We start from the raw sequence: 16,286 nt of genomic DNA on the forward strand, positions 1-16,286 counted from the left end.
TAATATACTGGTCATTAAACAGCCTGCAGAACCTACTCATGCCACCACCTTCCCGATAACTAGTAAGGATTAAGAGGTTAGCTTGGAAGAAGGCTAGGATTCATCTTTTGATTTGTAATTCAGGTAATTTTGTAGGTAAATACTTGGAACAGTCTACATACAGGCTGAACAGTCCTGTTCAGATCTTGGTGAAAAGTTTCCAACATTTGCAAGAAAACCTCATGGAAAGCAGTCAGATAATACTTTAATATCATGAGGATTATTTAGTTGCTAACAAGAAATCATGATGGATTTTCTTCTTCCCATTGATTAATCTTAACTGAACTTTTAAAATTAAATACAGAACAAAACAGTTTATAGAAACAGCTCTGAAAAAATATTTGGAATTTAAGTCATTCTAACAGGAAAATACTGCTTTTCTTTACAACTAATCTTATGATCAGACACAGTACAGTTCCATAATTATCTGTGTTCTTTGAAATAACCATGTAAATCCCTTCCTGGTGCTTTGCTTCCATTTCATGGCATTTCACCAAAAACCTTAACATGTTTCAAAAACTACCCTTTCAGTGGTCTCAATACCTTATTTTAAACAAATGCTGGCATGCAGACACACACTCCAAGATTCACTGTGAATTAATGATTTTATTGTATTATGACATGTCTCATAGAAATCACTGATCATCTATATAACTTGGTAAACACCACTCCTATAATTTAAGTTACAAAGGTAAAATCTCTTGGAGAAGGCAGAAACCATTTTCTGTAAGATTAGAGAATAGATAACACCAGTGCCACCTACTGGGAATGCCGAACGGAGGAAACTCATCCCTAATTATGGGAAGCCTTTGTCTGGAGATGAGCAGAACATTAATACCAGAAAGAAATGCTTTCTAGTGTACTTCAGACGAAGCAATTGCCTTATTTCCAGTGTTCCACTGAGACAAACTCTTGTGCCCATCAGCTTTGCCTTGAGGAAGCAGAACTGTGCAAGATGAGCCACAAGCTCTTCTCTCTCCCCTGGCCAGAGGCACTTCTCTACACTAGTGAGCATCAATAGGCCCCAGGAGAGTGGGACAGAGGGTGTTTTCCACTGTCATGTGGAGAGAAAAAGAACCCACCAAAGATAAAGCAGTAAAAATGCATATTGCATAAATAGAATGATGCAATCTCACAATTCATCCTACCATGTGAGAAAAGACATCTGTACTATTTTTACTATTTTTCTATTCCAGAAACTATGAGTTTCTCGAATCTTTCATTAATTCAAACCTCTCAGAATAGTTTTTTAAATCGGTAAGCTCATCAACAAAAGGAATTACTTCACCAAGCTTTAAATAAAATCATTCCAACATTTTAGTGCCTCTATTGACACTCCCTCACACAGACAGATGTGTGTGGATTCCAGATGCACATTTCCATGTGCCAGGAGCAGCCCAGGTCCTGCTGCTTGTGCTGCAGCAGCAATGATGATTTTCACTGACATGGCAGATACACATCTGAGGTGTGATTCACCATCACACAGATTTTAAAGAAAAGGAGGGCATGAAAGAAAAACAAACATGTAAGATTTACCTTTCTGTTGAAAGTATATGTATTAACTTCAATAAAAATTCACTGAACATCTGAGGACAAGTTGAAGAGAGGTGCACCTGTAATCGAGTAAGAAATTCTTGCATAGCTTGTGTTGCTGTTGGCCCAACCTAGAAAAAAAGACATTTTAGGAAGAATTATATACAAGTAAAATGTCTTCAAGAACATTTACATCTTCTAAGAACAGGCAAGTATTTCATAGCTTAACTTGCTTTTTGAAATTTTTTACAGCATCTTTACAAACTAATCTGTATCCATTTATATTATGTATTTTTCTATTATTAATCACGAGTCAAAAGCAAGAAATTCAGTTCTTTGTCTTTGTTTCAGCTTGAGACTCTCTTTTCAGTAATGCAAACTGTACTCCATACAGAATCCACTTGTGTGCTAATCTGAATGTTTTTTCACAAACTACATACTTAAGTAAGTACTTTAATGGCACTGTGCAGTGTTCAAGTTCTGGAAATGACTATGTATTTTCTCAAAAATTTACTGGAAGAAAACCCCGTGGAACTACCAGGTGTTTTCTGTCTCTCAAACTGAGACTCCTGGCAAATACTAGCTACAGTTAAGTTCACTTGGGCTTTTTTTAAAACACTATTCGCAGATATTTCAAAGATGACAAAAAACAAGAAAACATTAATTGAAATTAGGAGAGGCACCAGATACCACATGAATTCAGAAACAGGAAGAAAATGAAGTATAATTTTAAGTTCAGGAATTCTTAGCTATTAAAACTTAATCTTCATTGGCATTTTTATCCCAACCCAACAAGACTTTGGGAAAGTAACTGAATGGAACACTTCATTCACATATGGCATCCTCTCCCTGTGGCAAGTCTCCAGAGAGCTGTGAAAAAATACCAGCACTACTGAGAGTGTATCAACAACATGAACTTCCCTATGGCTGCTCATCAGAACCAACTAAGTCTATAACTAGAAGAAGAAACAAGACAAGGATATAATACATTGTGAATGAACACTTATTTCTGTCAAGTGTCTTGAAATCCTATTGCAAGAAGTTTCTCTTATTTTAGTTGCTCATTACCTGTGGACTGTGTTGATTTGTTCCATGAGGGTTAGTGCCAGAAAGAAATTTCACTAACACATGAATAAGGTTGGGATCTGATACCAACAATTGGGCAGTACTTTCCTGAGCTCCAATGGCACTGCTTGGACCAGCTTAAAAATAAAGACATAAAAATTACGTGTGTCATCTTGAACATTAAATGTAAATCAAGTAATTTTAGTGCAAAACCCTTATATTTATTTCATGACGTAGAAATATTGTCAGCTAAATCAGGTACCAAAAACTGCTTACTCAGGACCAAAATTTTGAGTTTTCCAGTAAGTACAGATACAAAGTCCCAAAACCATCTAATCAGTGTTCCAAGCTAGCTAAGGCAGTATTCCTGAAAATCAAGATTAATTTTGCAGGTGCAATAGATACAGACATTTTGATTTGTCTTTTTTTGTTAGTCCAACACTTCAATAAGGTTCTAGTGCATTTTTTAGTTTGTCAGACAGAGACCAAGTGTTCTGTTATCCTGTAAACAATCATAGTATTTTTGTTCTTGGCACATGCAAAGACTTCTCAGAATAAAACTGTAGGGAGCTTAACAGATAAGAACTCTGAAGACTGGAACTTGAGTCAAAATACACCCTTCAGTGATCAAACAAATGAGCTTTACTAAATGTGAAGCCTTACTCTTGCAGCACTAGTATACTGATTTAGTTCAAAGCCTGAAAAAAGCCCAATATGAAACAGATCCTGTGGAAGTGGGACAATGCTTTCTGATCAATGCCATCATGCCAATGTTCTCCTTTTCACAACTGGCTCAGGTGTACAACTGCACCCTGGGGGAGTTACAGGGACATTCACACATAGGTCTGAATGTGATCATCCCTTCTGATAAGGTGTGACTGACTCAAGAGTTGACAGTACGTGTGCTTGTTAATTAAGGCAGTTATTCCAAAAATCAGGCCATGATCTATTCTCAAATACTATGAATAAGAGTGAAGTCTCAGTTTGTGCCTAAGTCTTTTTCATTGGTTTTTTGCTCTACTTCTTCATCTGATGGCAAAAATTTCAGCAGATTTTTGTGAGACTGAATTCTAAATAACATCACAGAAAGTAAAAATTTTGCCAACAAAGTGCATCTTAAAGTCAATTACTTGAAATGGCAAATATGAAAAAAAGATTCATAGGCAATATTTAAAAACTACTTCATTTAATTTCCATCAGCGTTGTGGCAAAATCTCATTCACAAAGTGAGATTATTTCTAGTGTGTTATGGAGCAATATAGAGAATGTGAGATATTTCTGGTATGCATAGGGAAATGAAATGGCTGGATTTCTATTTTAATAGATTCAGCTGCTGGGGGCTTATTTTCAGATAGCTTAATATAAGCAGTGACTGGTGCCTGCATATTTACAAAAATATTCCTACTCTGTCAGAAAAACTTCAATCTCATTCACAGCAACTTAATCACTCCTCTCTGCTACTTCTTCTCCTACTACAAAACTAATTCCCAGAGATCATTAGCTAGTCCTAAAATGTTTTTTGGAAGATACTGATGACTTACTTATAAATGACATTTTCTTTTACCATAAGGGTTTCTGTTTCCCATGGTACAAGCAATTCAAGGAGCTCACTCTTGAAAAGCCCGAAGTTAATGGAGAACAAAAGCATGCATATGACAGAAGGAATGTTCTGGAAGTCTTGTGATGGAAGCAACATTCATTTGTACATCTCTAAAACTGTCAACATAAGAAAACCAACCAAATAAACTTACCATTAAGCTGCATATTTGTCATGAGTGTTAGGCTGTGAAGCACAAGGCACCACGTCCGGAGTAAAGTATTAGGATACCATGCCAGAACTGACAGGAAGCTAGTTACTGAAGCTGTCAAGAAAAACAGTTTTTTCCAAGTTTTAATCTTCAAGCTATTACTATAAATTTCTAATTTTTACTGCAAGGTGCTATGCTGATTATTGTTATTAATATTATTGTTCCTTGCATCCATTTTGTTTTGACCACTGTTGTCACTGTTCCTGCAACCACTGTTGCAGGAAATTAGGAAAAGAAGCCTCACCAATGCTTCACAGGAACTGGCCCACAGAACTTCCTACAGTGTACAGACCCTGCCATCTCAAAGAAAACGATACAAAGAAACTCGTTTCAAATGTACTCAGGAAGTCAGTGTAACAGGTTCATTATATCAGACATTAACATTTTTCATTATCACCACAAGATACCACAGACTTCCTTAATTAAATAGTATAACAAATTGCAAAAAAAAAAAAAATAAAATTCAGCATGCCTTCATACTAGATTAGTAGTCTGATGCTCAACAATAATGGAGCTTTCCCACTCTGCTGACCCCTTTGTTAAGGGAGGGATCATAGGATGGTATAAAGGAGATTAAATTCGTCAGAAAAATGCATACAGTTGCAGAGTTCATCTCAGACTAAGAAGCATATTTTAATGAGTCCTCTTGGGAATAATTCTGAGTTCAGAACCACAAATGTTACCATTTTACCATTTTATAAAAATTGAATGAATCAACTCTCTGATACACTCTAGCAATGTGTTTTCCACTTTAAGAAGAAAACGAGACCAAGAGTTCTTTAATAAGAACATAGAAATTATCTCAACACTGATCTTATCAAAAATACTTACTGCAATACTTTTTGCTTATTATTAAAAATCGACTATTTAAAAAAAAAACAAACCCAAAGTCATTTCCCATATTTAATGTATTTTACCTTGGTTTAGGGAAACAACAGGTATTCGGTTAGCATTATAAAGGAAAATATCAGCACCACTATCTTTACTTCCAGAGGAGCTGGAATTCAGGCTTAACGTGAGCCATAGCTGCAATAGGGATTCAAGCTGAAAGAAAGGGAAAAAAACCCATTATGAGAACAAACTCAGAACCCCAGAGCATCAAAATTTTAATTTTAAAAGCCTGATCTACATTCTCAGCTGCTACTATTTCACTGCACACACACACTCACTCTCTCTTTCACTGGATTTGAAAATTCTGCTAAACATAATATTCAAGGCAAATTCAGCCTAACTAGCAAATGCTTCTGCTATTGTTTTTGTAATTGATTTCTTCCAAATAATTTCTCTGAAGAAGTTTCTTCAAACTTGTGTTAAGAAAATGCAGCTTTACACACTGTTTGGAAATATCTTTATCATAACCCTATACCTGTAACATGTACAGGTAGGCTTACAGGTTTGCAGGGAAGCTTTTGGAATGTTATTAAAATGACAGTTTCCCAGTCAACCAAAATTATTCAAAAGGCCCATTTATCTAATGAGAAACCTCAGAGATGCTAATGCTTACTCTGAATAATTCCCCTGAGGAACATAACTTTAGATATTCTGGGGAAGCATCAAGGATGTTTAAACATCTCATCCAAAACAGTTTCTCATGTAAAGAACAATTGAGGGATGGAGTCAGCCACTCTATCAAAATATGGCATTCCTTTGTATGAATCAAGAAAAGCATTGCTAAACCAGTGACTTCTCAAAAAGCAAACTTTTAAATTTGCTATTACCATACAGGATCATTGGATAATTCAGATAGGAAGGAACCTTTGCAAGTTATCCAATCCAATCTGCTCAAAGAAATGCCAAAGAAGATATCAGACTTTGTCACTTGGGGGTTTATTCAACTGGGTTTTGAAAACCTCCACAAATCTCCATTTGTCATTAAGTGTCACTTAGTGACATTTTTCATTAATAAACAAACAATTATCATTCAGTGGACATACAAACTTGTTTTTAAATATGCAAATGTATACCAGTTTTCCACTGTAACAAGCAATGCCTGCTTTCACAAAGGCTTTCAGAGCTTTGTTTATTACATTGTTGTAATTTGTCTACTACAGTACTGTAGTCCATGACATATTCATAAGCAATGAAGCACAAAACCTAACAGATTACTTGAATCGTAAGTAGCAAGAAGTAGTGGAAAACAACTCTCAAATTTAGAGAAAAATACTATCAGAACATTTAAAATTCAAAATTCTCTACCTGAACATGGTGGACTTGCAGCATGGAAAAGAGTTTGTTGAAGCATGCACTCAGCATAGGTATAGATGACAACTGCACAATAAGCTGGGCATTTTGGTTAGCAGCATGTAATCCCCTCAGCAAGGAATCATCTGTGCCACTGGGAGACTGCGTCACTAGAAAACAAAACAGGGCACCATCCCCCCATGGATTACTCTGAAAAGTTGCCAGAAGTCATTTCATAACTATTTCCTGCATTTTGTACTTAAGTGAAAGACACTTTTTTATAAATTAAAAGAACATCTTCAACACAGTGTTCAGTTGGACTACTGACTGCCACAGTAGTGGCATACTTGAATATCAAACATTTCCATCTTGACAAAAACTGTTTGGAACCAAGTCCACACAAATACATTTTCACAGCTATTACAGCAGTGCCCTGGTAAGACAAACAATTGGAACATCTCTTTTATCCATTACAGTGCAACTGTTGCAGACAATAATGAACTTCCAGAGAATAAACTCTGAAGATATCACTAAACCTACTCCATCACTACATACTCAGCCAATGACTGCATGCATATTGAAGTACCCAGAGGGCTACAAATAAACACATTTTAACAAGATGGGCAGCACAACTCACTGAAAAAAGGTTGAAAAGTAAAACACTCTGAGTGTTTTTGTAACATAAAGCTCACTCAACAGCTGAGTTCAAAATTGTATTCAAGTATTTTTCACTTTCATCACTCAGTAGGTATAACTGTCAAACGCAAAGAGTTTTCAAACACCAAGAATGAAGCTTCACACAGGAGCTTAATGTTTGCTTGCACCTAAACCTAAAACTGAAAATTTTCCCTTCTTTGTAGCATAATCCACATGCATAATTGACTGTTTCACAAAGTGTCTTAAATACAGGCATATAAGTTAATCAGAAATCTGAATAAAGAGCTATCTCTAAAGTTCAGCCTCATAAGAAAATGCAAGCAAAGTGTAACTTTTTCTCAGCTACTAAGTGACTACAAACACATTACTAAAAACTTCAAAGCATCATGATCATTATGTGAAGAGAATGATTTGACAACATGTAGTTACATGTAGGAGATGTGTTTGTTAATGCTTGTAGAATGGAATCAGCCTCCAGTGTGGACATCATTTTCAGCATCAGCTCAGCCTGCTGCTCAAGTCCAACTTCCAGACGTGCATCTAAAGCTACAGAAGGCAACAAATAAGGTAAAACAGTATATCAAGGACATACATAATTACAGAGTCATAGAATATCCTGAATTGGAAGGGACCCACAAGGATCATCAAATCCAACTCCTAAGAGAATGGCCCATATGGGCATTGGACCCACAACCTTGGTGTTATCAGCACCATGCTCTGAACAACTGAGCTCATCTCACCTTTGTTCCTCTAATTTTCGATAACATTCTTACAGACCTGAAATGTGTAATTATTAAAATACTGTATTTCTCTGAAACAGACCCAAATTTCTTTCCACACTTACTTTACTATCACACATGACAATCTGCATATGTTCAAGTCATTTCTTCCTAAGGCAACAGCTCTCAAACGAGAACCAAAAAGTTGTTTTTTCCCAGTGTGGCAAAAGAAAAATTTATCACCCATTTCAGTAGTACTCCTACAAATGAAACAAGTGTGCCACTTCACTCCTTTGGGGTAGAGCCAACTACAAAAGAGCTTCCAAAATTTCCTGAGAAAATAGAAATGATTTAAAACTGCCTATAAGTGCATTCCAAAATGTTAGAAAGTAAGATTTTCTGCTATGTTGGGCTTTTTTAAATGTAAGTTTCACATTATATTCTCTCAGTTACTACAGGAAGAAAAAAAAGTGGCATACATAAAATGTAATTTTTCCTCTTAAAATATATTGCTAAAATAATTTCTTGTCCTAAGGTGTCAAATACAGTATTACAGAAAAGAAACCATGAACAGAACTTCAATTCATTGCTTACCTTGAGAGACTGATATGCTGACAGTTTGTGATCCATTTTTCTCTGTAGTTACAGGTGGTTTTGCAACTGGAATTCCAACACCACCAATGTAAGGATTGTAATTGTAGGTGCCATATTCAGCACCCCAGTAATCGTACCAGGTGCTGCTTATAGGCTTAAAAAATAAAGAAAAAACAAAGGAAAAACAATAATTGCCAAGTCTTTAGATTGCCAAAAGCTTTTCATGACTAACAACAAATGTGGAAGTTAAAAAAAATTAAAACCAGAAGATTGGTTCTGATAGCTTTAGAAAATTGTTTCAATCCTTACTGCAGTATAAGCTACTGAATCCTTAGTGATTATCAAAATCCAGCAGTGTAGTTACCTGCCTCAAAGATTCAAGAAGCCAATTTGAAAATGTCAACATCAGTTTTTCTTCTCACATTTATACCATATTGTAAATTTGGAAGTAGAGCATTACACAGATATTTTGAAGAAGTATTTATAGTGACAGAATACTATACTATACTATTAACTGTACTAATTAAGTACCTTGAAGCCTCAGTGAGGCTCAGGGACTATTTGTACTGGGCTCTGAAAAAGAAACAGCTGAGTGATCTCTACTTGTGTCATAATTTAAGATACTAACAAAGCATATGGACACAAGGAAAAAAGTAATGTAACACTGTATAAAGGCAATTTGCATATGCCGGTCTTTTTACTGGTGAGATCCAAGACCAACTGTTATTTTTGAGATAAGGAAGCAAATATTAAGAAGGATGAAGAACCAAGAAGTTTTATGGTGATTTTTTGGTAGACATCAAAGCAGGTAATAAGACAATAAAGATGTCTTGGATGAAGCTGACTAAAGAGTACTGCCACGTTACATGATAGGAGAATAAAGAAGGCAGGAAACATCAGTAACACAGAACTTCAGCAGTAAGTGTAATTTTTGGTGGTAGACTGAGATTTAAAGAAAAAAATGTTTACATGATAGGCAATGGGTGGAAGGACATATGAGGAAATACAGAAAAAAATTCAGTGTTTTCTGAGCAAGTGGTGAGACAGATAATTTAGGTTAATTCAAATGAGAGGTTTAAGTCAATAGTGAGAGGCATGGAAAAACTCTAAATGTTATCCTTCTTAACAGAGAAAAGACACTCAATATTTCATTATGAACAGTGTGTTTCTTTAAAGTCTAAATATTTTTGGTTTTTCATAGACATTGAGAACATTGTAATTGTATAACATATTTATATTTAGCCTTAATTTTAAGTATAAAAGTACTTAGTAATTTTCTTGTTCCCCAGTGAAGTAAATTTTGAAGTGAGTTGCTTCTCTTCATAGTCTGAAGCCAATCTGAGCACAAGCTACTGTTGGCCTCCTTTTTTAAATACAATACTAACAACATAAACTCATCTTAAGATCAGTCACAGAAATGGTGCTCTGTTCTTAATAAAAAGAACAAGACTAGGTCTTGTTTTTCTATTACGCTTTTGTTGTTTTCAACACGTGCTTTGTTGTTTTCAACACGTGTGAGTAAACTCAGAACCTCTTGTTTACACAAGTATCTTCAGGCAAAGGTAAAATATTTTGTGGTCAACTGAGAAGTGAATATTTGCATTCTTTCTTGTCATTCCACATTAAACATCACAAAAAACTAGTAGCAGGATTAAGATAACAAATACCACTACTGAAGAAGTGTAAGAGAGTAAGGACTTTTCTATCTCACATGTAAAGGTTATCTTGAAAATTTAGGTGTGACATACCTTGAAGACTTTGGCTGCAAGGGGATCTTTTTCCAAATCAATATCCAAAGGATCAATATCAACTTCCATCAGGTCTTGCAGTAATTCAAGATCAATGTCCTTATCTTTTTCCAATGATGACAAGGGTGGAGCACCTTGAATCATTAAAGGAATATTAACATTAGCAAGTTAAAATTATACAATGAGGATGCATAATACACTTAACAGGTAATTTTAACCTTTTTACTATTATAACTTTGCGGAAAAAGTTCAAATATGCAATCAAGTTGCCTTTTTAAAAAGAATATGAAAAATAACCATTTTTTACTTGCCAGATGTAAAATTAACTTAATTAATTACTCAATCTGCCTATATTATCCAAAACTATTTATACTATCACCAAAAAGTCTTTTACTGCTACCTTGATAGATGAGTAAAATTGCTTTTTTACTCTTTTCAATGAATATGCACATACAGAATTATGGAATAATTTACCTGTAATGTCATGTGTCAAAGGCTCATCTATGGTTTCCACTAACTGAACTGTGGCCTGCTGGAGAGAGTCATCAGAATCTCCAGCTGAAGCTCCAGCATCTTCTCCCAAAGCACTTTCTTCCATAGCTTCAGCTGCTATAGGTGCCAACAACTCTCCTAGGTATTAAATTAAGCAGACAACTTAATTTCAAACTTTATTCCCATTACAAATTAACATCCTAGTGTCTACACCAATATAATTTTTTCATGTAACTTTAAATCCTCTGGGGGCTTATTTCATCAAGGGGAAATGTTCTGAATAATTTCCAAATAATCAGGTCACATAAAATTAACTTTTCAACTGACTCTAATTGCAATTTTAAATCACATTTTTACACACTAACCTAAATGTTATGATTTTTTTGGGGTTTTTTTAGTAATTTAGACTGTGTCAGCAGATTAACAGAGTGATAAACTCCTCCCCAAAATACTAAAGGAAGAAAGATTCAAGTGTAAGATACCTTCTAAAGAATATGATTTTAAAACAAACCTGCTAGAATGTCCTGCAGCATACAAGTCAGAGAATACTGAGCCCATGCTCCTCCCCAGGAGATGTCTCCTCTGTTAAAGTCAGTTCCAACAAGAAGCAGCAATAATCTTTCTAATTGAGTCTCATTTACAATCTCACATAAATGAATTGTTGGTCTTGTAGCATTTGCAATTCTAGCAAGAACCTATTAAAATAAGAGAGATAAATATATGCCTCTTCATAGTTAACCCTATGAAAGTATACAATAACTTTACTTTCTATGATTATTAGATTTTGCTTATAAATAAATCAGGTATTTTTACCAGCTCATACTTTAGAATTTTACAAGTGTAATTACATGGATATATTTTTTTTAAAGATAGTTTTTCCATGCAATTTTGAAGCCACAATATTGTAAGTCACACAAAAAGTGACAGATCAGAAAAACTACTTCAGCAGAAATGAGTAGCCATTTTAGTGCTGCAGTTAACTCTTACCATCAAACAAGCAAAAATGCAGCAATAGAAAACTAATGTAATGTGGTTGCTACTGTAGCTACATAGTGATGTTCCATATTATGTTTACCTTACAAACAAAAAGAAGTAAATCTGCATGACAAGTAAAGTCCATGGACAAGAGAAAGAGTGCCAGCTTTTGCACTACAGAAATGCAACGTTCGTGTGCCAGTGTAAAGGGAAGTGGTTCAATTTCTGGAGTTTCCTTTGCTGTTGATACTTCTGTATCTAAAGAAGAACGAGGCCATTCTGCAGTTCGACGCAGGCGTATTAAGTCCTTGAAGTGCTGCAGAAATTAAATTTGAAACAACAGTTACAGTTTAAAACTGATCTCTAAATCCTTTCCCACTGAATCAGTGTGGCAGCAATAACAGAGACTGTGGAACTCCTTAAAAAAATAGAAGGAAGTCTAAAAATATATGAGAATCTGGAATGGAATGAAGGCATTATTGGCAGAAATTTGTTTTGGCAGCATCTTATCTCAGATGACAAATGCATAATCAAATTCAGTTCTGCAAAAGTGCCAATTAAGCCTTACGTGTACTATAACACATATTGAAAATACATATTTTCAAAGTTTCTTTGATATTTCCACACATGGACATAAAGCTACAGTTACCATAAAACAAACTTCATAAAAAATAGCATGGAAATTTACAAGAACACTGATTTTTCAGTTCTTCACGTTTGATAAATCATCAGGAATTTCTAAATTTCTTAATACTGCCATGATACAAAGTATGTATCATTCATACCATATATTGAACTACTTTGATTTTTGATAAAGACTCTGAACTAAAACCTTTCTGACAGAGGGCCTATATGCAATGGAGAAAAGAAGGTGCTTTTATTAATCCTCTCATCCACCAAGGGCATTCATTTAGCAGCTCAGCTCATTGTATCAGCTACACTAGCAGTCATTAGATAATACAATTTCCTCTAATAATCTCACTTAAGCAGTAGCTACTGAAGTAGACCAAAGAAAGAGCTATTTAGTAAGACAAAGGTTTCACTTTCTCCTAAATGCAGTACACATCTCACGTCACTCACAGCTTGTCATAACTAAAAGTGATTAGTAGGCGAAATAGCAAAACACGCATAAAATGCAACTTTTCAAGGGTGCAGTAACACCTTAACTACAAGAAACTACAAGAGGAAAGATCTTTTGTTCACCACGTTTTTTTTATGCAACATGGCTAATATAAAGTGAGACTTAAAACAGCTGGACAGCACAGTTCAGTCAGTAACTCATTTAAAGGTGTCTCAAGGGGTCCCCAGTGGAGTAGTACCCTTGGTATAACCTGCTGGAATAAAGCAGAAGATAGTGCAGGAAAGAACAGCTCATGACAAGTACAGTTAGTGAAAATTTAGGACTTTATTTTTATGCTAGTGATTTTTTTTTCCATTATTACTAGAAATTTTAAGATTTCATTTAGATTGCCTGTAAGGTCCAACATCATGTAATCTCCTTCCACAGCCCTATTTTCAGGCATCCTAACAGACATGAATACTTCTTGAACTAGGGAGTAAATATTTCAAGAGAAATATTTCTCTCAAAATATTGATAATTCAAGAGAAATACCACCTAAGTTTGGTAGCTAGAAAGATTTACACATTTTTTGTGTTCCCTGCAAAGTCCATGTTGTCATTGTCTGAAATCACTAAATTGCAGCATCTCCTCTCGTAGCCGAATCAATTCTTTAACTACATCATCGACTCTCAATATCTGGGGCCTATTGCAAGATGCCACAACTGAAGAGGTGGGTACCTTCAGGAAGCTAAAGAGCTTATGACAAACTTCAAAAACAATTCTCAAAAGTCGTATTTATTAGTTCAGGAAGACAGACATTGACATGAATATTTTCAATTACTCAACCAGGAAAGCATCTAGAAGAGCATCATGCACAAAAGCTACCCATATAAAGTACTACTTTATCTCTCTATTGCTGCATGTTATCCAAAGTTTAATGACATGACTGGCATCCCTGAAGCTACAAATTTATTAGTATTTTTTGCCATGACTACCTAAAAGAATCCTGTAGAACAATAAACTATTTTTCACAGAGCAGTAAGTTTCCAGATGGCTGCTTTTTTCAGTATTAGAATATACTTGATAGCAGCCATGATGAAACAACTTTTTGTAATAAGGTCAAAGTAAGACAAAAATGACTTTGCAGGAACAGGTCTTTTCACATAAAGGACAAGAAGTCAGTTACAGTTTCAGAGCATCATACCTTTGAAGTAGCCTGCTTTAGTTTTGCCTGTTCTACTAAAAGTTTGTATGATGATCCTTTGTTGCTTTGTATTTTCTCTTTTTCCATCTGTTCCACCAAAGCCTTCTGTTTTGCTTTTAATAAGTTAAGTTGCTAAAAGAAAATGTTAATAGGAATAAATGAAAATTAAAGCAATAAGATGTTAAAAGGATCAGTATGTTCACATGATAGCAATCTTCAGTTCAAACTGTAACTTGAGCTTTTAAAATACTTTTAAATCACAGCTTAGGTGCTTGTACTCAGATTTATGTAGAAAGTACATTATATTTATTGTCCAATAGAGTACAACAGTACAGTCCAACATCTGTTTTTCTAGCAGATCCCTTGCCCCATGGTTTTAGATGAATGTCAAAGAAGTTAGGCAGCCTTTAGCTACAGAATCAGACCTATGCAAAAGCAAGGCTGAATGAGTCCCAATGCCAAAGCTGTTGTTTCAAGAAATGAGATATCCTATAAATGAGACACACTTCTGTGAAAATGGCCACTACCATGCAGGAAGTCACCTGTTTATGATGCACGAGCTGCTTTCTGATCTTTCGGGAATACAGTCTATCGAGGCTACTGTTGCCTTTAGTAGATCTGCTCAGACTCTGAGTGTGAAGGCTATTATTTATAAAACTCCACTGGTTTCCTAATGGAAATAAAATTTTAAAAATTAATCCAACTTATTAAACCTCATTTAACTTTAGAAAAAAGCCTTTATGTTTCAATGGTTAGCATCTCCATATATTAAGTAATAAAAAAACAACCTAAACTGAACTCTTGGCATTATTCAACTGTCCCCACTCATAATAGTATTTCTGTGTGATATTAAAATGCAGTGGTACCATCTTTTTTTCATTATTCGTAGAACAAGTAGGCAGGCAAGCAACTCTGTCCTAAGCAAATATAGTAAAACATCTTCATAACATAAAGGCTTTATTTTAATTTTTAGAAAAGATATTAGAAGAAAACCATAGCTAATCAAAATAATAATAATAACAATAATGATGACGACAAGAACAACAATATATAGTACATATTATTACTGCTACTACTATTATTATTAAATAAATGAAATCCAGACAAAAACCAATTTAAACATAGTGGATACAAATACCAAAACATTTATAAAGTCATACTGCTGGCCCTTTCTCACAATACCAAGTGTCTCAACATGGTGCGTGTTCAATTGTCAAGTCCCAGTCATAAGGTAATATACAGACATTTCACAAATTAAAATCAATCCTGCATTTTTCACTTGAAAAAATTGAAGAGATTACATTTATAAGGAGATGTAGATGTAAATAAGTGGACAAGAATGAAAAAAAGATCACAACATGCATTCTTAAAGTCTCTTTTTTCAAGTGAATAGAAAATGAACTTCAGTTATTTGAACACCTCCCAGAATAATACTCATAGAATGAACTTTTGATAATAAAGGTGATGTACCTGTCAAAAAGCGTTCCCTCTCTTTTCCATTCAGAGGTTTCTTGGCTGTGGCTGCTTCATCTTCAACAGTAGCTACATAATCCAGTAGTCTGGACACCAGCATTACAACCCAACTGATCATGGGAATATCTAAAACTCCTTCAAAATAAACAAATTTCAGTGCTTTAATAAATTTCTGAAGACAAACATCACATATTTCACATCACTAGGCCACAAAGACTCCACTCCCCTCTTTTTGTTTTTTAAAAGGAGAGAGTCTGAACACTCATAAATGAGGAAAGAAATCAGCATAAAACTTAGGTGCAAACGAAAATGTCACAGCTCCCTTTGTCTGGTTAAGTTGGATGTCAACAGCTTTACCTCAACTGTTCAAGCTAAAAATTAAACGGCATTTTTCTTACAAAGAGTCAAAAATTTAATGTCTAAATTTCCTAAATACCAAATGCATGACAGCTGCTTGCAATAAAGTACATGAAGTAGATATCTCAAATTCTACAGTACGTAACTCCTCCATCAAGCAGGGCTCCAATAAGACAGTTATAACCATGCATACTGATACCTTCATCTTGACTTCTCCATGAGTGCATTTCATGTAGCTATCTGAATAAGTTGCAGGAAAGCCAAGGATGACTTCAGACTAGATGAACGACACTGGTGGCACTAAAGACTGGCTAATGCCTATTTCAGTCTCACACTTGAAATGCTGTGTTTTTGTACAGGCAGAAAGGAAAAAAAACCCCA

At 35.0% G+C, this 16,286-nt stretch overlaps 1 protein-coding gene across 5 annotated transcripts in view; it reads right to left on the reverse strand.

Annotated features, from left to right (window-relative positions):
- Positions 1–16,286, reverse strand: part of BIRC6 (baculoviral IAP repeat containing 6) — a 176,597-nt gene that overhangs the window by 93,752 nt on the left and 66,559 nt on the right. For all 5 annotated transcript variants that reach the window (XM_077175715.1, XM_054630492.2, XM_054630494.2 and 2 more), the window contains exons 32-45: positions 15,546–15,683; positions 14,618–14,745; positions 14,076–14,207; positions 11,912–12,127; positions 11,348–11,531; positions 10,819–10,974; positions 10,345–10,478; positions 8,597–8,750; positions 7,713–7,829; positions 6,642–6,796; positions 5,363–5,489; positions 4,389–4,499; positions 2,641–2,774; positions 1,576–1,703 (exon numbers count right to left, since the gene is read on the reverse strand). In XM_077175715.1, coding sequence (XP_077031830.1) covers positions 1,576–1,703; positions 2,641–2,774; positions 4,389–4,499; positions 5,363–5,489; positions 6,642–6,796; positions 7,713–7,829; positions 8,597–8,750; positions 10,345–10,478; positions 10,819–10,974; positions 11,348–11,531; positions 11,912–12,127; positions 14,076–14,207; positions 14,618–14,745; positions 15,546–15,683 — 2,014 coding nt within the window. The remainder of the gene's footprint in view (positions 1–1,575; positions 1,704–2,640; positions 2,775–4,388; positions 4,500–5,362; positions 5,490–6,641; positions 6,797–7,712; positions 7,830–8,596; positions 8,751–10,344; positions 10,479–10,818; positions 10,975–11,347; positions 11,532–11,911; positions 12,128–14,075; positions 14,208–14,617; positions 14,746–15,545; positions 15,684–16,286) is intronic.

Source organism: Agelaius phoeniceus, chromosome 3, assembly GCF_051311805.1.
Source record: "Agelaius phoeniceus isolate bAgePho1 chromosome 3, bAgePho1.hap1, whole genome shotgun sequence".
Lineage (NCBI taxonomy): Eukaryota > Metazoa > Chordata > Aves > Passeriformes > Icteridae > Agelaius > Agelaius phoeniceus.